This window comes from Dendrobates tinctorius, unplaced genomic scaffold (genome assembly GCF_039654945.1).
Source record: "Dendrobates tinctorius isolate UK_male_01 unplaced genomic scaffold, ASM3965494v1 ptg000062l, whole genome shotgun sequence".
Lineage (NCBI taxonomy): Eukaryota > Metazoa > Chordata > Amphibia > Anura > Dendrobatidae > Dendrobates > Dendrobates tinctorius.
Genome location: NW_027361730.1, coordinates 13,004,464 through 13,028,472, shown reverse-complemented (window position 1 = coordinate 13,028,472; position 24,009 = coordinate 13,004,464). Strand labels below are relative to the sequence as shown.

General features: G+C 43.2%; 1 protein-coding gene across 4 annotated transcripts in view; it reads right to left on the bottom strand.

Annotated features, from left to right (window-relative positions):
- Positions 1 to 1,809: 1,809 nt before the first annotated feature.
- Positions 1,810 to 24,009, bottom strand: part of MIOX (myo-inositol oxygenase) — a 97,056-nt gene continuing 74,856 nt past the window's right edge. For all 4 annotated transcript variants that reach the window (XM_073579280.1, XM_073579282.1, XM_073579281.1 and 1 more), the window contains 2 exons: positions 7,808 to 7,920; positions 1,810 to 2,433 (listed from right to left, as the gene is read on the bottom strand). In XM_073579280.1, the coding sequence (XP_073435381.1) occupies positions 2,325 to 2,433; positions 7,808 to 7,920 (222 nt within the window). In that variant the 3' untranslated portion in view covers positions 1,810 to 2,324. The remainder of the gene's footprint in view (positions 2,434 to 7,807; positions 7,921 to 24,009) is intronic.

Below are 24,009 nucleotides of genomic sequence, written 5' to 3'. Positions count from 1 at the left end.
TGCAGTGGGGGAAACAACGCCTAACATTACCCCCCCTCCTAGGGCCCCCTCCCTCCTGCGCCTCGCTATGATCAAAGGCCACAATGAGCAGGGGAGCACGAATATTCTCCACATGCTCCCAGATCCTATCTGGGCCATGACCCTTCCAGTCCACTAGATACTTTTTTGCCCTGTACCACCTTACACCCCACGATGGCGTTCACCTCGTCTGAGGACAAGCTTGATGTCCCGGTAGATGATTCCAAAAACCGGGACATGTGAACGGGTTTAAAGAGGCACACATGGAAGGTGTCAGTGATACCCAGGTGTGGAGGAAGGGCCAGACGGTAACCCACAAGGTTAACCTGCTCCAGGTCCTTGAAGGGATCTATAAAGCGAGGCACCAACTTAGTAGACTCAACCCGCAGCCTGATGTTACGAGCGGAGAGCCACACCAAGTCGCCGGGAACAAAGGTGGGAGCGGGGCGCCAGTGTGCATCAGCGGAGGACCTCATTCTCTCCTTGGAGGCCCGGATGGCATCCTGAGTGCGGTCCCAAATGTCCAGTTTTTTTATTTTGGTGAAAAAAAAACAAGTTTTGAAAAGAAAATTTGGGGAGGTTGTGTTGCCATTTTTCGAGACCTGTAATGTTTTTATTTTGTGGTTAATGGAGCTCTGTGATTTATTTTTTTATGGGGCGAGACAGCATTTTTATTAATATCAATTTTGGTTAAATATAATAGTTACACACAGTACGATGAAAAAAGACCTAGGTCCATAATGTTCATCCTTTCTTGCAGCAACCCAAAAGAAAGGAATTTTGGTGTTCTTGAATTTTTTTCTGTTTACTGATCGGGTCAGTTATTTTTATATTTTGACTGGATGTTTCTGAATGTGGCGATACAGCATGTGTAACGGGGGGAAAAGGGGTTTCAAGAGCGCTCTGTAATGACAGGCATGGAGGTCTTCAACAGACCCACAGCTGTCATAGCAACTAATGAGAGTCCTGCATTAACCTCTCACGCCTGAATTGCAATAATGAGACCCTTTTCCCCACAGATATCTCTTGATAAAGGCCGGTTGTTGGGCCGAAACGTTGATTTTGATTATCTGGAATTCATCTGGGTCATTTTTTCTGTTAATAAACTTTTTCATTGCAACATTTTTTTGAGTGCCAAAGTTTACATTTGATTTTACCATCAGTGTGTCATTCGTGTCCCTTTTTACCATCAGTGTGTGATCCATGTGTCCCTTTTTTTTTCCATCAGTGTGTCATCCGTGTGTCCCTGTTTACCATCAGTGTGTGATCCGTGTGTCCCTTCTTACCATCAGTGTGTGATCCATGTGTCCCTTTTTTTTTCCATCAGTGTCATCCGTGTGTCCCTTTTTACCATCAGTGGCATCCGTGTGTCCCTTCTTACCATCAGTGTGTCAGCAGTGTTTTTCCGCTGTAGATAAATAAATTACAAAGCTTCTCCTATGCTTTGCAGTGTTAAACATGGACTGTACACTGATGCCATCCATGTGCTGTACATGTCTTTCACGGACTCATAGACTTGTATTGGCCCTTCTCATTCGTGTTGCTGGAAAAAAACACGTGCATAGACCCATATAATATAATGGATGTATGTTGGATCCACAAAAAAAAAATGGATACCACATGTACTGAAAACAAGGGACATGTGAAGGAGGCCTTATGTGTGTATCGTTAAGCTAATTTGCATAATTTATTAATTACTGCTGTTTAACACATCTTCTGTTTCTAAGTAGGAAGCTAACTAACTAACCCATTGTGTGTTGCCATAGGACATTGAGGAAAGTAGGATTCCTATTATTCAAGCCAATGCAAAGTTGCTTTATTTTTAACTTTAGATGCACTAGAGCAATAACAGAAAATGATTACAATACTGTATCTAGGCTTTAAACAAATAATTGCTGTTAAATGTAAAAAAGAGGAGGCCTAATTTATTCTCTTTATTTCGATATTTACTCTAATGCTTTAATTTCCTATTAATGTTTGATTCAAGATATTTGCACATTTCTTTTTAGGATTTCTGAACCCAAACCACTGGCCGATACCTGGAAATGTGGGCGAGTCTTTATAGTACATGGACTGCATTTGCAGGAGAGATTTTTCATTGTATTACTAGTTTAGTTCAGTGGTTTCAGCTTTATTTCTGCATTAAAAGATGGTTTGGTACAGCATATTATCTATTACTATTCATATTGCTGCATCAAACACTAATAACTTTAGGTACCTACATTTTCCATACACGAAAAAGAAATATCTGGCAAAAAAAGATAAATTGTGAAATAGGAATTAGAAATGCGTAGGGAAGCATAAGATCACCAACATAACACCCTAGGACAATACTTGTCTGCTAAGCCCTGGTAATATGGTCGGAGATTCTCCACGTCAGGCAAATCTTCAGTTTTCGTGTAGAGATCAAACTTACTATGGAAGAACAAGGAGAAAAGAAATGTACTTAGAAACTATGGCAGAACGATTGGACCTTAAAATCTTTAGGCTGGGCTTACGACGTGTTTGTGATGTACCGTGCGTTTAGCGTGTACCCCAGGAATACTCCTGATGTGCCCACTAAACATGTCCATTTGGTTATGTTAGTGAAAAGCAGGCAGTATCTAATACAGAAAATGTGTATATTGCATGTGTACTATGTGTGGTTATGTCACCCAGAGCTATAAATCTTCAAATTTCTCATCACAAACTTGTTTAATGTAAACATCTGCCTTTAGCGGCCACTAGACGAAGCTTACAGCATAATTTATACATACAGCTCCTGTTGAAATCAATAGTTTTTAGTATTCCGTGAGCTTCAGGTGTTGCATTCAACACCTAGGTGCGTCCCTGAGTTCTTCCCCACTTGTATTTTATATATTTTTTTTATTTAGTCAAATCTATATATTTGTGGTCACTAATGTTGCCTACCTCAATTGTTTAGAATAAGGCCAATATATTCAGAAATTAGTTATATGTACCAACTTTGTAACATTAGAATATTTTAATAGCCTGTCAATATACATTGAACTAAAAAGTTGATCTGTCGACATATGTTGTACATGCAGTCATTTTACATAAGAAATAGAGAAGCATAGAATATGGCATGGACAGGATTAACGGTACCATTACCTAATGCTTGATTTCACAACCTTTCCCAACAATGACCGCATCCAAATGTTTTTTGTAGCAATCTTGCACTTGTCTGTTGATAATTTCTTCCAATGCAAGTCCGACTTGAATGCTTGTAAAGATACTTTACCCAAGAGCAGATTTCAGCTCTCTCCAAAAGATTTTCGATTGGAGTAAGAGCAGGACTCATTGCTGGCCACCTTTAGATAAGTCCATTTTTTTCCATCTCAACCATTATGCACTTTTGGATCTGTGCTTCCTTTATCCCCCCGTAGGTCCCATTTTGTTATATTCATATCTAATGTTCTTATATTTAGGTTACATGCACACGGTGCCTTTTAGACGCCAATGTACCCGCATTGTTTTTATTAAGGAGACTCTTTAGAAAAACACCAGCAGTACTTTCTCTCAAGCGCCTTGTCTGACATTCTTGTTAACATGTTTGCGGCAGCTTTTTTTTTTCTTTTTAATTCCACCAAAAGAATAAACTGGTCACTTCTTTCAGCCACTTTATGGCCTTCAAAATTTGAATTGATTAAAAGACATTAGAAAGAATGGAACATTTGTGAATCAGTATTTATGGTGGGTTTTTAGGGATTTTTCACTTAATAGGCTTCTTCATGTCATGGTTAAGAACAGTGCTGGAATGCATTGCCAAAGAACGTCAGTCTGGATTCATCTGTCCATAGAACATTTCCTGAATTGTGATTTCTCTCTCTAATTTTTTTTTTGCACATTTTGGTCCAAGTTTCATGTGGTTCTTTCATTAACTGTCCTACTTCCACTGTATCCTGGAAGATTCTTAAGTAGCAAATGTCACAGTGTTACCACAACAGAGAGGAGCCAGAATACCGCATCGTCTAATTTCTCTTACTCCTGCGCTGAAAAGCAATACACCTTTTTTAAATGGTGTTTATTTCTTTTGGCAGAACAGGGGTTAATCTGCCATGTTGGGAGCTCTGGGAGTCTGAGCTCTCAGCTGAGCATGGGTAGCCACTCCTATCCCCTATATAATCTGAGTCTTGATTTAAGCACATGTCAGAGCTAGATTATGCTACATGGCTTGGAGGAGAGGTGTTTTTGGTGCTTATAAGGGAAGGCGTTTGGAGGAGTTATCTGTGACTGTTGCGTGGGTTTGCAAATATGATAAATCTCTTATTTTGTTTTTTTTTCCCTATCCTCCACTCCCCGGTATATTCCTCTGTTAGGCTAGCTTCACACTAGCATATGGAGGAGCTGCAGACTTCCTAGATATGTTGAAGCCTGGATGTCAAGGTCTTTGGAGATAATCTTGTACCTTAAGGCCCCGTCACACTAAGCGACTTACCAGCGATCCCGACACCGATATCAAGGTGTCAGGATCGCTAGTAAGTCGCTATGTGATCGCTGGTGAGCTGTCACACAGACAGCTTCACCAGCGATCAGCACAGCGATGCCGAGCGCCCGGCATCACTGGCCATCCCTGTAAAAAATAGAATCAAAATAAAAAATATAGTTATTCTCACCTTCCGACGTCCCGTTCAGCCATCCTGCCTCTCCACGCTCCGGTCCCAGTAATCCTTTGCGAAAAAGTCTCGCGGTCATTCGTGCAAAGGATCACTGGGACCGGAGCGTGGAGAGAGGCAGGATAGCTGAACGGGACGTCGGAAGGTGAGAATAACTATATTTTTTATTTTTTTTATTTTTTACACCTGATCGCTGGTCTCCCGCCTGTCACACACAGCGATGCGTGCTGGCCAGCAGGAGACCAGCGACCAAAGAAATGTCCAGAGGTTTCTTTCAGCGATACCGGCTGAGGGGCCGCTCGCTGATCGCTGTCACACACAGCAATCTCGCTGGTGAGATCGCTGTTGTATCACAAAAGTTGTGACTCAGCAGCGATCTCGCTACCGAGATCGCTTAGTGTGACGGGGCCTTAAGACTGTGCTTGGTGATGTTTAAATATCTGGTTAGTTCAAGTAGCTATCTTGTCTTTGTCATTGTGAATAGGAAATAGAAATAGAATTTAACTACTAATTTAACTACTTAGTAATATATAAAATTATACTTGGCACTAGAGAGAAAATATATGCAAATTATGGCTTTATTATAGAAATTAAAACATTTCAATCTTATAGTTGGACCTTCCTCAGATATGGACTGGCATGAGTTATACAAAGGAGCTGCAGTGATGAGCCCAGAAGAAATGCGACCACAGCCTCCAAGAGAAGTCGCTCGTCTCCTGGGGATTGTGTTCGCATTTCCCCTGTGCTAATTACTGCAGCTCTTTTGTGTACCTCATGACAGTCCATATCTGAGGAAGGACGGACTATAGGGCTGAAACGTTATAAGTTCTGTATTGCCTTTAATAAAGCCATAATCTGCATATTTTTTCCCTCGAGTTCCAAGTGTGTTTATATACTGTATTATTAATGGAGTGAAAACTTTCTTGAGCACCACCTCCACATGAGTGCCATGTGTCTTCAAACTTTTAACTCCTTGATGTCACTGTCAGTTTTGTCCTTTATGATGGTCCATACTTTTCTTTCATTTTTTTTATTGTGGCTTTCCAATATTATTTTTCAGCCTGTTTGTCAACGGCATCATTTCAGGGTACATATAACTTCTTTACAAACTGTTATTAAATCTTTTAAGTCTGCCTTTTTTTTACTTTTTGCTTTTTAAATTTTACACCATTTACCGTCCTGCAAGTGTTCACTTTATCTTGAGGGTCAGCAATATGGCAAACCAAATAGATAGAAAATAATAAACCTATTACTTTTGAACATTAATAGACTCTTTGGAAAACATTTGTTTTTGTGTTTTACATATTGTGAGAGTTATAAATTTCATAATTTTCCATCAGTGGGGCTCTATGAAGTCTTATTTTTTTCCTGATAAGCTTCACTTTCCATTGGCGCCACTTTGTAGTAGATGCGACTTTTTGGTCACTTTTTATTACTCTTTGGGAAGCAATATGAACAAATAAACAGCACTTTCATTATTCTTTTTAAACATTCTCAGCTAGGTATAATTAATGTCATTTTTATTCTGTGGGTCAATATGCTCATGACATTACCAAATTTATTTATTTGTTTTGCTACTTTTGTACAATAAATAAGTTTGTACATTGCATTGTATAACCTGTCCGTGTCTGACTGTCCCTGCCTATGTGGGATCTAATAGGCTGAGAGATATTAAAGACTCAGAGGCCATTGTGAGGCCTCTGTGTTGTGAATTTGCTTTCTGGCCTACCTCTGGTTACTACTGAAGGTAGTGGAGCTGGTCAAATTGACAAAGGGGTTGCGAGTTCTCTTTCTGAGCTCCCACTGGTGGTTACTGGAGGTAATGGAGCTGATCTGATTAACAGAGGCTTGCCACCTGATAATGAGGACGACAATTGGAGATCTGGGGTTTCAGACTGGGATTTAAGACAGCCGACTCCCTCTACCCCTGCTGGTGATTTTCTTCCTGCCTCCTGAGGTCTTAGCTGAACATGCAGGGACTGAGCTGGAAATTAAGTGTTCATTTGCTATTCTGTTTACATTTGATCTGGTTTTGTCTATTTCAGTTTTGTGTGGGTCAGCCAGCTCCGGCTGGGGCTGTGCTGAATCACCATCCATATGTTACTGCTTGTGCCAGTTTGTTTTTGTCCCTTATTAGATTGGCCTCTTTTTGCTCTGCTTTCAGAATATACCAGAGTGCTGATACAGTGGGCGAAGTCGTGCCACTTCAGTATTTTTTGCATCAGACGTGTTGGACCTTTTTGCTGTGTTTTTTGCGTGATTGCAGACAGTGTCTTTCCTCTCCTGTCCTGTCTAGTCAGTGTGGGCCCCATCGTTTGCTCAGTCTATTTTCCTACCTGCGTTTGTGTTTTCATCTTGTCTCACCGACAATATATGTTTGAGGGCTATCTATTCCTTTGGGGTCTGCTCTGGGGCAGTTTAGATTTCCCCGTTCTTGCTTTAGGCTTAGTTAGCTCTCCGGCTGTGCCGAGGCGTCTAGGACCATCGTAGGCACGCTCCACGGCTACTGCTAGTTGTGTGGATAGGATCAGGCGTCTGCAATCCGCTTGGTTACCAACCTCTCTGGTTTTCTGTGGCTTAGCTTGGGCTTGCTCTCCTCCTCGGTGACCCATTCATAACACCTCTGGTTGCCATAGCAACCACTCGCATCCCACAATGTCAAAAATTAGTGATCTTCCTCCTGTCAAATTCATCACATGTCTCTATCACTACTGACATTGGCATCTTAGGGATTGAAGTAGTGCTAGGCCCAGTCACATCACACCCAGAAGGAGCTCAGCTGTGTATAATAGCCAGCTCCAACTTCAGATGACACGGGAGCAACTCGTGTGCCCATGCGATCCCTGAGACCTAACTGTACCCCAAATTGCAGGAAATCCCCTACAATCTAATCGTACCTTTGTGTTCATTTGAGATAAGGTGTTAATCATTAAAGTCTCTATAAGCTTTTTTTCCTGCTAAGCTTTAATTTTATTATTTTTGTGTTGTATATTTTTCTGAACCAAACTAAAGTTTATATACAAGCAGATTCACTATAAACACTGTATTTCAGTACATATTTTACATGGTCTACCTAGTACTCAGCAGTGCCAATAATGTTGACCATAACTGTGTATACTACATTTTCAAGAAAATTACTTACACATCACCTTGAAAAAAAAGTAATTACTTACTTGAATTCGCGCACCCAAGGAAGCATCTTAAGGTCTTTCTCATTGCAAAGATGTTTGTAATCACCTCCTGTGTGCCACGGGTAAAATGAATGGAATCTGATCATGTACATACCCTAAAATAAAAGCATTGGCTCTATAAATGTCAGTGTAGCAGGAGAGGAGAACATCAAATTTGACAGTGCTGTGAGAGGAGAGCTGCAAGAAATGTTTGTAATGACAAGTAGCTCTGCTATACTCCTCTTCTCTGAAATTAAAATGGGTATCACCAGTCAGGAGAGCAGGGCGGGTGGGTCATTACATGTCTCACATAGAGAAAGCTGGGTCTGACATTCTCTGGGATTGTGTTTTTATTTTTCCCACACTGCATAACGCCTCCTGCTTATGATGGTCAATATCATGCAGGGGAAGAAGTGACTATCTGCATGAATGATATATAGATGAATCTCTGCTAATGTCACCTTAGGCTAAGTGCACACGCTGCGGTTTTTGCTGCGGTTCCTGCCGCAGCAGAACTGCAGACAGTGTACAGTAGCATGTTATCCTATGGGATTTACAATCTGCTGTGCACATGCTGCGGATTTTTAACTGCGGAAAAGCTGCGGTTTTGAATCCTCAGAAAGAATTGACATGTCAATTGTTTCTGCGGATTCTGCTGCGGTTTGCCACCTATTCCATTGTCCAGGTGGCAAACCGCAGGGCAAAACCGCCGGTCATTTTACCTGCGGTTCCGCAGATAAGAATCCCCAGACCAATCCGCAGTGTGTGCACATACCCTTAGTCTTAGCAAACATTAGCTTGTAAACTATACTAATATATTTGCAATAGAGATGAGAAAGTAAAAACTACATTTTTTCTAGCTCTGCAGTCATTATTCCATGATGTGACCAGTCTACCATGATAAAACCGGTTGAAGAATCTCTTTAACCCTTTAACCCTTTCGCCCTGAAGCCTATTTTCACCAGACCAAATGTTACCATTTTTTCTAGTGTCACTTTATGTGGTAATAAATCTGCAACGTTTTTCACGAATCCCAGTGATTCTGACATTGTTTTTCCATTACACATTGTGCTTTATGTTAGTGGAAAAATTAGGTAGAACATTTTTGCTTTTATTTGTTAAAATATCGGATTTTGGGCGAAAATTTCACAATTTTAAAACTTTCAGTTTTTAGATCCTTAAACCAGTTAGTTATTCTGTGTAAAAAAAAAAAAAAAAAAATCTAAATCACATTTTTCACATGTCTACTTATATCAGCATCATTTTTTAAACATTTTTTTTTTTGGTTATGAAGTTAGAAGGGTTTACAACATAGTTTACAAAACCGTTTTTTATGGACCACACCTTTGAAGTGACTTTGAGGGGCCTATATGACAGAAAATACTCAATAGTGACACCATTTTAAAAACTGCAGCCCTCATAGTGCTCAAAACTACATTCAAGAAGATTATTAATCTTTTTTGTTTAATTCCAGTGAAGCACCTATGTGGAAGGAAAAAAATAAAATTTTAATTTTTCCCACAAAGATGTTCCTTTCGCCCCAAATTTTGCATTTTCACAAGGGTAAAAAGAAAAAATGAACCATACAGTTTGTTTTGCAATTTCCCCTGAGTACACCTATACCCTATATGTGGTGGAAAACTACGTTTAGGTGCGCAGCAGGGCTCTGAAGGGAAGGAGCGCCATTTGCCTTTTGGAGCGCATAATTCTGTGCCTAAACAGTGAACACCCCCCACAAGTAACTCCATGTTGAAAACTTTGGAAACTACATCCCTCAGGGTACTTATCTACACATGTAATGAGCACCTTGAATCCACAGGTGCTTCACAGGATTTTAGGATGTTGAGTCATGAAAATTAAGAAAAAAAATGTTCCCCTCAAAAATGTTTCAGCCCCAAATTTTCATTTTCACAAGGGTAACATGAGAAAATGGACCATACAGTTAATTATGCAAATTATCAATACCTCATATGTGATGCAAGCCCTGCAGTGTGCCCTAACAGTAGTTTCCAAGATAGCGTCAATTGTTTTCTGGAGTGCAATTTTGGCTGGAACAGATTGCAGATGCCATGTCACATTTGAAGAGCCCATGACATGCCAAAACAGCAGAAACCCTGACAAGTGACCCAAATTGGACACTACACCTCTTGAATTCATCTAGCGGAGTAGTGAACATTTTTTTTTTTTTTTTACCCTCAAGTGATTCACAGAATTGTATAACATTGCCCTGAGTCAGTGGAAAATTACCATTTTTTCCACTAAAATGTTACTTTGGCCCCAAGTTTTAAAAATTCAAAAGGATAATAGGAGAAAATGGACCACAAAATATGTTACACAATTTCTCCTGAGTACGCCAATACTTCATATGTGCTTGAAAGCTACTTTTGAGGCACAGTGCAAAGCTTAGAAGGGAAAGAGCACCATATTATAGTGCAGATGTTGTTGTTATAGTTCGGCTGCTATGTCACAGTGGGAGAGCTCCTGAGGTGCCAGAACAGCACAGCCCCCCATAAGTGACCTTTTTTTTGTAAGACTACACTTCTCAATTAATATAGAGGCACAGTGATCATATTAACACCACGGGTGGGTCACAGAATTTTATACTCTTGGGCGGAGAAGAAAAAATTAATACATTTTTTGACACAAATTTTTGCTTTAACCTCAGATTTTACATTGTCACACGGGAAAATGGGTAAAAATGGCATTAACTTTGTCACACAAGTTCTGCTGAACGTGGCAATGCCCCATATGGATCTGTACAGTACTGCTTAACAACACAGCGTTACTCAGAACAGAAGGAGCGCTATTTGACTCTTGGAGATCAAATTATTATACGAAAGTTTGCGGACTCCATATACACAAAGGAAAAAGGGAAGATCCAGCACTGGGCGGAGGTAGCTAAAAAATAACTTTTTTTAACTATAACTTATAACTATAACTTATTTACTATAACTATAACTATATATATATATACCTATATAACTATAACTTATTTTTTAACTATAACTTATAGTCGGGCACTGGCACACAGGAAAGATCTACGTGTTTCAACCTAAAGTGGGGGGTCAGACTTGCGAGAGCAATGCGAAAAACTCCCATCAATAGCCGACACTCGGGACCGGAGTGTGCGGCTGCATAGAAATACATGCAGCCGCACACTCCGGTCCGAGTGCCGGCGGCTGTGCCGGGTATTGATGCGAGAGACTCGCACGAGTTTTTCGCATTGCACACGCAAGTCTTAATCATGATATCCATATATACACACAGTGTCAGAAGAGCAGAATCCCCCCTCAAGTGAGTCCATTTTGAAAATCACACCCTCTCTGGGAATTTGTCTACTGTAGCAGTGACGGTTTTGACTCGATGGGTGTTTGCCAGAAACAAGCAGCAGTGAATGTTGCTGAGTGAAATTTGCAAATCAGCCATTGCAGTGCCCAAGATGTTGTAGTGCCCACTATATTGTCCCAAGCTTATGCTTCTGGAGACATGGACTCCATAAGTTAAGTGGGCTCTCATCGCTACAGAAAAGCCAAACATGTGGACGCTAACTGGGATTTAGGTGCACTGCAGGTTCAGAAGGGAGAGGTGCACGCTCTCATCTCCCGCCTTGACTACTGCAACACTCTCCTCTGTGGCCTCCCTGCTAACTCTCTTGCACCACTCCAGTCTGTCCTCAAATCAGCTGCCCGACTAATCCACCTCTCTCCTCGCTACTCCCCCGTTTCTCCCCTCTGCAAATCCCTCCACTGGCTCCCAATTCCCCAAGGAATCCAGTTCAAACTACTAACACTGACCTACAAAGCCATCCACAACCTGTCCCTTCCCTATATCTCTGAACTAATCTCCTAATATCTTCCCTCACATATTCTTCGATCCTCCCAAGACCTCCTACTCTCCTCCACACTTATTTGTTCTTTACACAACCGCCTGCAAGATGTCTCCTGAATATCCCCCATCCTCTGGAATTCCATGCCTCAACATGTCCGATTATCCACCACCCTTGGATCCTTCAAATGGAACCTGAAAACCCATCTCTTCAGGAAAGCGTACAGCATGCAATAACCATTCTGCCACCTCACCACCACCTGGGCTGCCTCCTCAACACCACCAGAGCTGCTGCACCCTCGACCTTCTGTCTCTTCCCCATTATCCCGTAGAATGTAAGTCTGCAAGGACAGGGCCCTCTCCCCTCTGTACCAGTCTGTCACTGTAAATTTGTGTACTGTAAACGATATCTATAACTTTGTATGTAACCCCTGCTCATGTACAGCACCATGGAATTAATGGTTCTATATAAATAAACTATAATAATTATTTGCTGGATTTCTTTTTGGGGGGTGAGGAGCCACAGCACTTTTCCAGAGCCCTTGTCAGTAGAATGAAAGCCCCCTATATTTCCATTGACGGATGACGAAACTGAGTGAGGACTTGCTTCTTTTGTGGATTGAGTTGAAGCTTTTAATAGGAACATTTTACATAACATTTTGGATCAGATTTATCCTGTGTTCTACGCTGAGCACTTACATGGGGGTTTCCATCTAAATCTCCGAATTAAGTGATTCAGATGAAACCCCAATGGATCCAAACACTACAATGAGGCAGCAGAGTTACTCTAGACACCGCTAGATCATATGCCACATGGCGTTCACACTGACTCATTATAAGAAATCTCCATTTGGGTGTTCTGTCTGAATCACGTATTTTGGAGATTTACGTGGAAACCCCTGTGTAAGAGATCAGCATAGAGCACAGGATAAATGTGATCACAGTCTTACTGCGCTCTTTGGGAGACAGAACTAACAAATCAACAGCAAGTGAAGAATGGGTTTTACCTATTTTTTTCACCATTCCTCGTGCGGTATAAGTGATTAGATTACTTTATTCTTCGGGTTGGTGTAGTTACAGCGATGCCAGATTTATATTTTTTTATGTTTCGCTGCTATCACACTAAAGGTAAAATTTCATCGCCATATTTTGAAAATTTTCTATATTTTTGCTGACTGGGTCATATGAGGACTTGTTTTTTTTGCAGGATGAGTTGACGTTTTTATTGGTACCATTTTTGGTCACATAACATTTTTTGATCAATGTCTATTCCGATTTATGGGTTGCAGAATTAACAAAAAACAGCAATTCAGGGATTGATTTTTTTTAATGCTGTTCACTATGTAGTAAAAATGATAAGTCACCTTTATTCTTTGGGTCGGTACTATTACAGCGATTCCACATCTATATCAATTTTTTTTATGTTTGGCCCTTTTACACATTAAAAAAATGTTTTTGCATTGCTCTTGTCACGACTCAGCTGTTGGGTGACCCAGGACCAGGGGCTTCTTCCCTGTCGCTACTACTAGGGGGGAGCCCAGGGTCGCTTTATTACCCGGGATACTTCTGAAGGTGAAGACACTGGGGCCGCCACCCTTGCTTTATCTCCTGAATCAGCCCTCCATCTGTTCTCTTCCCCCACCCAGAGAAGAGGGTACTACTGTGCACTGCAGTACACCAACCCGACAAACAAGGCTACACAAACAACTGAAAATGCCAGACATACAAATATTCACTCACATATAACAGAGGGATGCACTGGGGAGTGGAGGATGGGGAAAAACTAAAGTAAGAGGAGGGAAATGAATTGCCCTCTTACAAGCCACACAATAGTCACAGATATCTCCTCATATGAATACCTCTCCTCCTAAGCCATGCAGCAAATGCTAGATCTGACCTGGGTTCGAATCAGGGCCCAGATTATAAAGGTGCTGGGAGTGACTAAATTAGTTCAGCTGAGAGCTCAGAGTTTCCAACATGGCCGACTAACCCCTGTTCTGCCAAAAGAAATAAACACCATTAAAAAGAATGAGAAGTGCTTCTTCTCAGCCCAGGAGTAGGAGCAATCAGACGCTGTGGCCTTCTGGCTCTTCTCTGTTGTGGTAACCCCATGACAGCTCTATTCTGAGAGATATAGCTTTAAATTTTTTTTTTACTGATGGAGCTGAATGGCAGCTTTATTTTTGCGGGACAAGATGACATTTTCAGCAATACAATTTTTATTTACATTCGACTTTTTGATTGTGATTCATTCCACTTGTTCAGAATAATGGTGACCGCAAAAAAAAAAAAAGAGTCTGATTTCCTATTTATTCTTCTCTCCTCTGATGTGATCTAGCACATCTAGCAACGTCTGTGTCCCACGGTCCTTGGTTCCAGGAAGAAAATGGCGGGCGCATGTGCAGTACGTCTGCCGGGCTGCACCCGGCAACAATAGGCGATTTTTCCTATTGGTTCATTTTGATCACTGTGATAGGGTCTAGGGTTATGGTTGGGGTTCTAACTAGGGGGATAGGTTTGGGGCTAGGGTTACGGTTTAGGCTAGGGTTGTGGTCAGAGCTAGCGTTAGTGTTGGGGCTAGGGTTAGAGCTAGGGAGGGGGTTAGGGTTGTGGTTAGGGTAATAGGGTTGGGGTTGGGGTTAGGGGTGATTTAAGGTTAGGGCTGTGTTAGGGTTGGAGTTAGAATTGAAAGGTTTCCACTTTTTGGGTACATCAGGGGGTCTACAAACTCGGCATGGCGCCCACCATTGTTCCAGCCAATTTTTTCCGTTCAAAAAGTCAAACGGTGCTTCCTCCTTTCTGAGCCCTGCCATGCACCTAAACAGTGGCTTTCCCCCACATACGGGGTATTGGCGTACTCAGGAGAAATTGCACAACAAATTTACTGGTCAATTTTCTCCTGATACCCTTATGAAAAAAAAAAGTTTGGTTCCAAATTAAATTTTTTGTGAAAAAAGTAAATGTTCATTTTTTCCTTCCACATTGCTTTAATTCTCGTGAAGCACCCGAAGGGTTAATAAACTTATTTATTGTGATTTTATGCACCTTGAGGAGTGCAGTTTTTAGAATGGTGTAAGTTTTGACTATTTTCTGTTATATTGACCCCCCAACTCACTTCAAATGTGAGGTGGTCCCTAAAAAATGGTTTTGTAAATTTTGTTGGAAAAATTAGAAATCGCTGGTCTTTTAACCCTTACAATGTCCTATCAAAAAAAAAATTGTTTCCAAAATTGTGCTGATGTAAAGTAGACATGTGGGAAATATTTATAAACTATTTTGTGCGATATGACTCAGATTTAAGGGCACAAAAAATAAAGTTTGAAAATTGCAAAAATTTTCAACATTTTTGCCAAATTTCCATTTTTTCATAAATAAATTCAAGTCATACCAAAGAAATTTTACCACTAACATGAAGTACAATATGTAATGAAAAATAGTCTCAGAATCAGTGGGATATGTTGAAGCATTCCAAAGCTCTAACCTTACAAAGTGACAGTGGTCAGAATTGTAAAAATTGGCTTGTTCATTAAGTACCAAATTGGCTCTGTCACTAAGGGGTTAATACTACCGCACCACCATTTCAGTGATTAAATAAATCACTGGAAAAAAATAGGTATAAAAAGTAGCCTCAACAGAGCGCATACGTCACGCGGGGCTTAGTTCAACTAAGGCTGAAATACCCGGGGCCCCTGTGATGTCCCTTTAACTAGGGGAAACCCTGTCTGACCCTCAACCCAGGGTTTTTGCTAATGGTGCAAATGCCTGAGCCTCCAACCTTTCCTTATCTCCTGCTCAGCCCTGCACTTAACCCTCCACCCAGTGAGGAGACACACCACCAAAGCCCCCACACAAATTATGACAGACAGGGAGAACTTAAACTGCACTGCGCCGCACGCACACAGGAATATACAGTAATGTGAACTGGGCACAACTAAACACAAATATGGGAAGGAGAAAGGATAACAACGGAACATACGCCACCAGATACGAATCTCTCTCTCTTCAACACCTCCACTCCAGACCGGAACCACTTGGTATGAAACACAAGCTATAATCGGCGACGCCCATAGGCCAGCATGACTATTTAAAGACCGTGGGCGTGACTAAACATCCAACCTGGTCTCCAGCAAGATTAACCCCCGAGAGCCTGAAGATCAAGCCTGCGCCACTGAGGCTATAGTGGACGGAGGTGGAACTACCTCTGCCTGCCGGACGCTGTGGTGTGAACAGCGTCCGACATGACATTACCCCGTCTTCTACGAGGGACCCCCGGACCCTCAAGACTCATAGGACCCGGCTTGTCCGGATGACGATGGTGAAAGGAACTGACCAGCCGATTCGCATGTATGTCTGAGGCTGGAACCCAAGACCTCTCCTCCGGACCATACCCCCGCCAGTGCACCAAATACTGAAGAGTACGGCGTACTACTCGAGAGTCCACTACCTTGGCGACCTCAAACTCTAAATCGCCATCCACCATGACTGGAGGTGGCATCGGCGTCGTGTCCACAGAGCCTACCACCTTTTTCAATAAAGCCCTGTGAAACACGTTGTGTATCTTGTACACCGCAGGAAGTTCCAACCGATAAGCCACTGGGTTAATGATGGCAGAAATCTTAAAAGGCCCAATAAACCTTGGACCCAGTTTTAAAGATGGAATTTTGAGTTTTATGTTCTTCGTAGCTAACCACACCCATTCACCCACACACAGGTCCGGACCTGGCACGCGTCTACTGTCAGCCACCCGTTTGTACCTAGCACTCATGCTCAACAAACGCTGTTTTACCCTCCTCCAGACCGATGACAATTGGGCTCCTAGCTGATCCTCCTCCGGGACACCCCCGAGTCACCCTGACGTAAGGTACAAAACTGAGGATGTTGACCGTACACACAAAAGAATGGAGACTCTCCCGATGACTCTTGGCGGTGATTATTTAACGCGAATTCGGCCAGAGGAAGGAAAGTAGACCACTCCTCCTGGTTGTCGGACACAAAGCATCGTAAATACTGTTGTAGATTTTGGTTCATGCGCTCAGTTTGTCCATTAGACTGTGGATGAAACGCCGATGAATGTGACAACTTGATCCCCAAACGTGAGCAAAAAGCTTTCCAAAACCTCGCCACAAATTGTGTACCCCTATCAGATACTATGTCCGACGGAACTCCGTGGAGTCTGACCACCTCCTGCACAAATACCTGAGCCAACGTCTTTGCATTGGGCAATGAAGACAACGCCACAAAATGCGCCATCTTTGAAAAACGGTCAACCACCACCAGGATGGCAAGTCAGTGATGAAATCCATGGAGATTTCTGTCCATGGCCTATTGGGTACCCCCAGAGGCTGTAGCGTGCCAGCAGGACGGGTTCGGGGTGACTTAGCCCTAGCGCACGTGATGCAAGCTGCCACGTATGAGACCACGTCCTGCCGGATTTTGGGCCACCAGAAACGACGAGATACCAGCTCTAAGGTGCCCTTCACCCCTGGATGACCAGCCAGTACCGAGTCGTGGTGTTCCTTCAACACCTTAAGCCGAAGATGCAGGTGTACAAATGATTTGTTGGCGGGAAGTCCTGGCGGTACCTCCTCTTGGGCCTCGGCAATCTCCGCCTCTTCCTCAGTCGTGAGAGCCGAGACCATTACCCCTTCCTGGAGGATGGGTACCGGCTCTTCACGAGGTTCTCCCCCAGAAAACACCTAGACAAAGCATCCGCCTTGGTGTTTTTAGCCCCGGGACGGTAAGTCACAAGAAAATTGAAACGAGTTAAAAACAATGCCCAGCGGGCCTGCCGAGGAGACAGACGCTTGGCCGACTCCAGATAGAGCAGATTCTTATGGTCGGTGATGACTGTGACCTGGTGAGCCGCCCCCTCCAAGAAGTGTCGCCATTCCTCAAAAGCCAATTTGATGGCCAACAACTCCCTGTTGCCGATATCATAATTCCGTTCGGCTGGCGACAGCTTCTTGGAGAAGTAGGCGCATGTATGCATCTCGCTCAAGGACGAGCCTTGAGACAATACTGCCCCCACTCCCACCTCCGACGCATCAACCTCCACCACAAAAGGTTTAGACACGTCTGGTTGCACCAGAATGGGGGCTGAAGCAAAACTATTCTTCAGACGCTCAAATGCACGTATAGCCACCTCAGGCCAGCTCGCCAGATCGGCACCTTTTTTTGTCATGTCCGTGAGCGGTTTGGCGATAGTCGAAAAGTGTTTTATAAATTTCCTATAATCGCAAACCCAAGGAACCGCTGGAGTGCTTTTAGACTCTCCGGCCTCTCCCATTGCAGCACCGCTTGCACCTTAGCGGTGTCCATTTTAAACCCGGCTGCGGACACAATATATCCCAAAAAGGGCAACTCCTGGACAAAAAATAAACATTTTTCCAGCTTAGCATAGAGCTGGTTCTCCTGGAGAAACTGTAACACCTGCCTGACATGCTCCAAATGAGTGTCCCGATCGCTAGAATAAATGAGGATATCATCCAGGTATACAATCACAAATCTCCCCAGGACATGAGCAAATACATCATTAATAAAATGTTGGAAAACGGCAGGCGCGGTGGTCAACCCAAACGGCATAACCAGACTCTCAAAATGACCCTCAGGAGTGTTAAACGCCGTCTTCCACTCATCCTCCTGACGGACCCTTATGAGGTTATACGCCCCCCTGAGGTCCAGCTTGGAAAACCATTTCGCCCCCGCTACCTGGTTGAACAAATCCGAGATCAACGGCATTGGGTAGGGATCACGGATAGTAATCTGGTTTAACTCTCGGAAATCCAGACACGGGCGTAACCCCTCATCTTTCGGATTTTAGATTCCGCTAGAGCCAGTCGGTCAGGATCATCGTAAATGAGCCCGAGGGCAAAAAAACATTATCGACAGAATGAAATGTAGCAGAGTCAGCTGGTAAGGAAAATGCCCATGCTTGGGGGTCACCACTCAGTAATGACAACACCAGCCCTACCCGCTGGGCCTCATTACCTGAGGAGATAGGGCGCATGCGGAAGTATAACTTGCAGGCCTCCCGAAATACGACAAATTTGCTGCGATCCCCTGAAAATCGTTCTGGCAGCGGAAACTTCGGCTCTGCACCTATACCTGCAGATGCCGTTTGCACCTTCGCTACTACCAGGCCCTGCTGCTGAACTGCCCCTTTCAACTCGGAGACCTGTAAGGACAGCGCCGCCAACTGGCGGGTTATGGAATCTAATGGATCCATGTACTCCTGAAAAATGTGGGCCGATTATAATGTCACGCGGGGCTTAGTTCAACTAAGGCTGAAATACCCGGGGCCCCTGTGATGTCCCTTTAACTAGGGGAAACCCTGTCTGACCCTCAACCCAGGGTTTTTGCTGATGGTGCAAATGCCTGAGCCTCCAACCAACCCAGTGAGGAGACACACCACCAAAGCCCCCACACAAATTATGACAGACAGGGAGAACTTAAACTGCACTGCGCCGCACGCACACAGGAATATACAGTAATGTGAACTGGGCACAACTAAACACAAATATGGGAAGGAGAAAGGATAACAACGGAACATACGCCACCAGATACGAATCTCTCTCTCTTCAACACCTCCACTCCAGACCGGGACCACTTGGTATGAAACACAAGCTATAATCGGCGACGGCCATAGGCCAGCATGACTATTTAACCCCTTCCTGCCATCCGACGTACTATCCCGTCCATGGGACCTGGGCCCCTATGCCCATGGATGGGATAGTACGTCTCAGCGATCAGCGGCGCCCACGTGGTGAGCGCCGCTGATCGCGGCCGGGTGTCAGCTGATTATCACAGCTGACACCCGGCACAATGTGTCAGGGGCCGTCACGGACCGCCCCCGACACGTTAACCCCTTGCACACCATGATCAAACATGATCGCGGTGTACCGGGAGTTAAAGGGAAGCATCGGCAGGGAGGGGGCTCCCTCCGTGCTTCCCTGAGCCCCCCACGGCAGTGCAATGTGCAGCGCTGCTGCGGGGGGCTCCTTTCCTCCAGGCCCCCGAATCCAAGATGGCGACGGGGGCCTTCGGGGGCCTGCAGGAAGCTGGCTTCCTCAGTGCCTGCAAAGCGCAGGCATGAGGAAGCCTTCGGCACTGCCTGTGACAGATCGCTGATCTGTCAACAGTGATCTGTGATGTGACACATCAGCGATCTGTCACAGGACAGTGATGTCCCACCTGGGACTATGTAATAAAGTAAAAAAAAAAATAAAAAAAAGTGTAAAAATAATTTAAAAAAAATCGCTAAATAAATTAGTAAAAAAAAAAAAAAATATTCCCCAATAAATTCATTTTTTGAAAATAAAAAAAACAAAAAACAATAAAAGTACACATATTAGGTGTCGCCGCGTCCGTAACGACCCGCCCTATAAAACTGTCCCATTAGTTAACCCCTTTAGCGAACCCCTTAAAAAATAAAAATAAAAAACGAAGCAAAAAATAATGATTTATTATCATACCGCCAAACAAAAAGTGTAATAACGCGCGATCAAAAAGACGCATATAAATATCCATGGTACCGCTGAAAACGTCATCTTGTCCTGCAAAAAACGAGCCACCACACAGCATCATCAGCCAAAAAAATAAAAAAGTTATAGCTCGCAGAATAAAGCGATGCAAAAATAATTATTTTTTATATAAAATAGTTTTCATTGCATAAAACCGACAAAACATAAAAAAACGACCTAAATGAGGTATCGCTGTAACCGTACTGACCCGAAGAATAAAACCGCTTTATCAATTTTACCGCACGCGGAACGGTGTAAACGCACTCCCCCAAAAGAAATTCATGAAACGCTGGTTTTTGTTCAATCTGCATCCCAAAAATCGGAATAAAAAGCGATCAAAAAATGTCACGTTCCCGAAAATGGTACCGATAAAAACGTCAACTCGTCCCGCAAAAAATAAGACCCAACATGACTCGGTCAAAATACGGAAAAATTATAGCTCTCAATATATGGTGATGCAAAAACTATTTTTACAATAAAAAGCGTCTTTTAGCGTGCGACAGCTGCCAAACATAAAAACCGCCATAAATAGTAAATCAAACCCCTCGTTATCACCCCCTTAGTTAGGGAAAAATAATAAAATAAAAAAAAATGTATTTATTTCCATTTTTCCATTAGGGTTAGGGTTAGGGCTAGGGTTAGGGTTAGGGCTAGGGTTAGGGCTTGGGTTAGGGCTAGGGTTAGGGCTGAGATTAGGGTTAGGGGTGTGTTGGGGTTCGGGTTGGAGTTAGAATTGGGGGTTTCCACTGCTTGGGCACATCAGGGGCTCTCCAAATGCAACATTGCGTCTGATCTCAATTCCAGCCAATTCTGAGTTGAAAAAGTCATATGGTGCTCCTTCCCTTCCAAGCTCTGCCATGCGCCCAAACAGTGTTTTACCCCCACATGTAGGGTATCAGCCTACTCAGGACAAATTGCAAAACAATTTTTGGGGTCCAATTTCTCCTGTTACCCTTAGGAAAATAAAAAATTGGGGGCAAAAATATCATTTTTGTGGAAAAAAATGATTTTTTTATTTTCACGTCCGAGCGTTATAAACTTCTGTGAAGCACTTGGGGGTCCAAAGTGCTCACCACACATCTAGATAAGTTCCGTGGGGGGGTCTAGTGTCCAAAATGGGGTCACTTGTGGGGAGTTTCAATAGTTTAGGTACATCAGGGGCTCTCCAAACGCACATGACACCCGCAGACCTTTCCATCAAAGTCTGCATTCCGAAACGTCACTGCTTCCCTTCCGAGCCCTGACGTGTGTCCATACAGTAGTTTTCTCCCACATATGGGGTGTCAGCGTACTCAGGACAAATTGGACAACAACTTTTGGGGTTCAATTTCTCCTGTTACCCTTGGGAAAATAAAAAAATTGGGGACTAATTGATCATGTTTGTGGAAAAAATACGATTTTTTTATTTTCATGCCCTGGCATTATAAACTTCTGTGAAGCCCTTGGGGGTTCAAAGTGCTCACCTCAAATCTAGATAAGTTCCTTAGGGGGTCTAGTTTTCAAAATGGGGTCATTTGTGGGGGGTTTCCACTGTTTAGGTACATTAGGGGCTCTCCAAAGGCAACATGACACCCGCAGACCATTCCATCAATGTCTGCATTCCAAAACATCACTACTTCCCTTCCGAGCCCTGACGTGTGTCCATACAGTAGTTTTCTCCCACATATGGGGTGTCAGCGTACACAGGACAAATTGGACAACAACTTTTGGGGTTCAATTTCTCCTGTTACCCTTGGGAAAATAAAAAAATTGGGAACTAATTGATCATGTTTGTGGAAAAAATACGATTTTTTTATTTTCATGCCCTGGCATTATAAACTTCTGTGAAGCCCTTGGGGGTTCAAAGTGCTCACCTCAAATCTAGATAAGTTCCTTAGGGGGTCTAGTTTTCAAAATGGGGTCATTTGTGGGGGGTTTCCACTGTTTAGGTACATTAGGGGCTCTCCAAAGGCAACATGACACCCGCAGACCATTCCATCAAGTCTGCATTCCAAAACGTCACTACTTCCCTTCCGAGTCCTGACGTGTGTCCATACAGTAGTTTTCTCCCACATATGGGGTGTCAGCGTACTCAGGACAAATTGGACAACAACTTTTGGGGTTCAATTTCTCCTGTTACCCTTGGGAAAATAAAAAAATTGGGGACTAATTGATCATGTTTGTGGAAAAAATACGATTTTTTTATTTTCATGCCCTGGCATTATAAACTTCTGTGAAGCCCTTGGGGGTTCAAAGTGCTCACCTCAAATCTAGATAAGTTCCTTAGGGGGTCTAGTTTTCAAAATGGGGTCATTTGTGGGGGGTTTCCACTGTTTAGGTACATTAGGGGCTCTCCAAAGGCAACATGACACCCGCAGACCATTCCATCAATGTCTGCATTCCAAAACGTCACTACTTCCCTTCCGAGCCCTGACGTGTGTCCATACAGTAGTTTTCTCCCACATATGGGGTGTCAGCGTACTCAGGACAAATTGGACAACAACTTTTGGGGTTCAATTTCTCCTGTTACCCTTGGGAAAATAAAAAAATTTGGAACTAATTGATCATGTTTGTGGAAAAAATACGATTTTTTTATTTTCATGCCCTGGCATTATAAACTTCTGTGAAGCCCTTGGGGGTTCAAAGTGCTCACCTCAAATCTAGATAAGTTCCTTAGGGGGTCTAGTTTTCAAAATGGGGTCATTTGTGGGGGGTTTCCACTGTTTAGGTACATTAGGGGCTCTCCAAAGGCAACATGACACCCGCAGACCATTCCATCAAGTCTGCATTCCAAAACGTCACTACTTCCCTTCCGAGTCCTGACGTGTGTCCATACAGTAGTTTTCTCCCACATATGGGGTGTCAGCGTACTCAGGACAAATTGGACAACAACTTTTGGGGTTCAATTTCTCCTGTTACCCTTGGGAAAATAAAAAAATTGGGGACTAATTGATCATGTTTGTGGAAAAAATACGAATTTTTTATTTTCACGCCCGGGCGTTATAAACTTCTGTGAAGCACTGGGAGGTTCAAAGTGCTCACCACACATCTAGATAAGATCCTTGGGGGTCTAGTTTACAAAATGGTGTCATTTGTGGGGGGTTTCCACTGTTTAGGTACATCAGGGGTTTTCCAATCGCGACATGGTGTCCGATCTCAATTCCAGCCAAAAACGTCAAATGGCGCTGCTTCCCTTCCGAGCTCTGCCATGCGCCCAAATAGTGGTTTACCCCCACATGTGGGGTATCAGCGTACTCAGGACAAATTGCACAATAACTTTTAGGGTGCTCTTACCCTTGGAAAAATAAGAATTCAGGGTGAAAAGATCATTTTTGTGGAAAAAATATGATTTTTTAATTGTACGGCTTTATGTTATAAACTTCTGTGAAGCCCTTGGGGGTTCAAAGTTCTCACCACACATCTAGATAAGTTCCTTAGGGGGTCTAGTTTCCAAAATGGTGTCATTTGTGGGAGGTTTCCACTGTTTAGGTACATCAGGGGTTTTCCAATCGCGACATGGTGTCCGATCTCAATTCCAGCCAAAAACGTCAAATGGCGCTGCTTCCCTTCTGAGCTCTGCCATGCGCCCAAATAGTGGTTTACCCCCACATGTGGGGTATCAGCGTACTCAGGACAAATTGCACAATAACTTTTAGGGTGCTGTTACCCTTGGAAAGATAAGAACTGAGGGTGAAAAGATCATTTTTGTGGAAAAAATATGATTTTTAATTGTACGGCTTTATGTTATAAACTTCTGTGAAGCCCTTGGGGGTTCAAAGTTCTCACCACACATCTAGATAAGTTCCTTAGGGGGTCTAGTTTCCAAAATGGTGTCATTTGTGGGGGGTTTCCACTGTTTTGGTACATCAGGGGTTTTCCAAT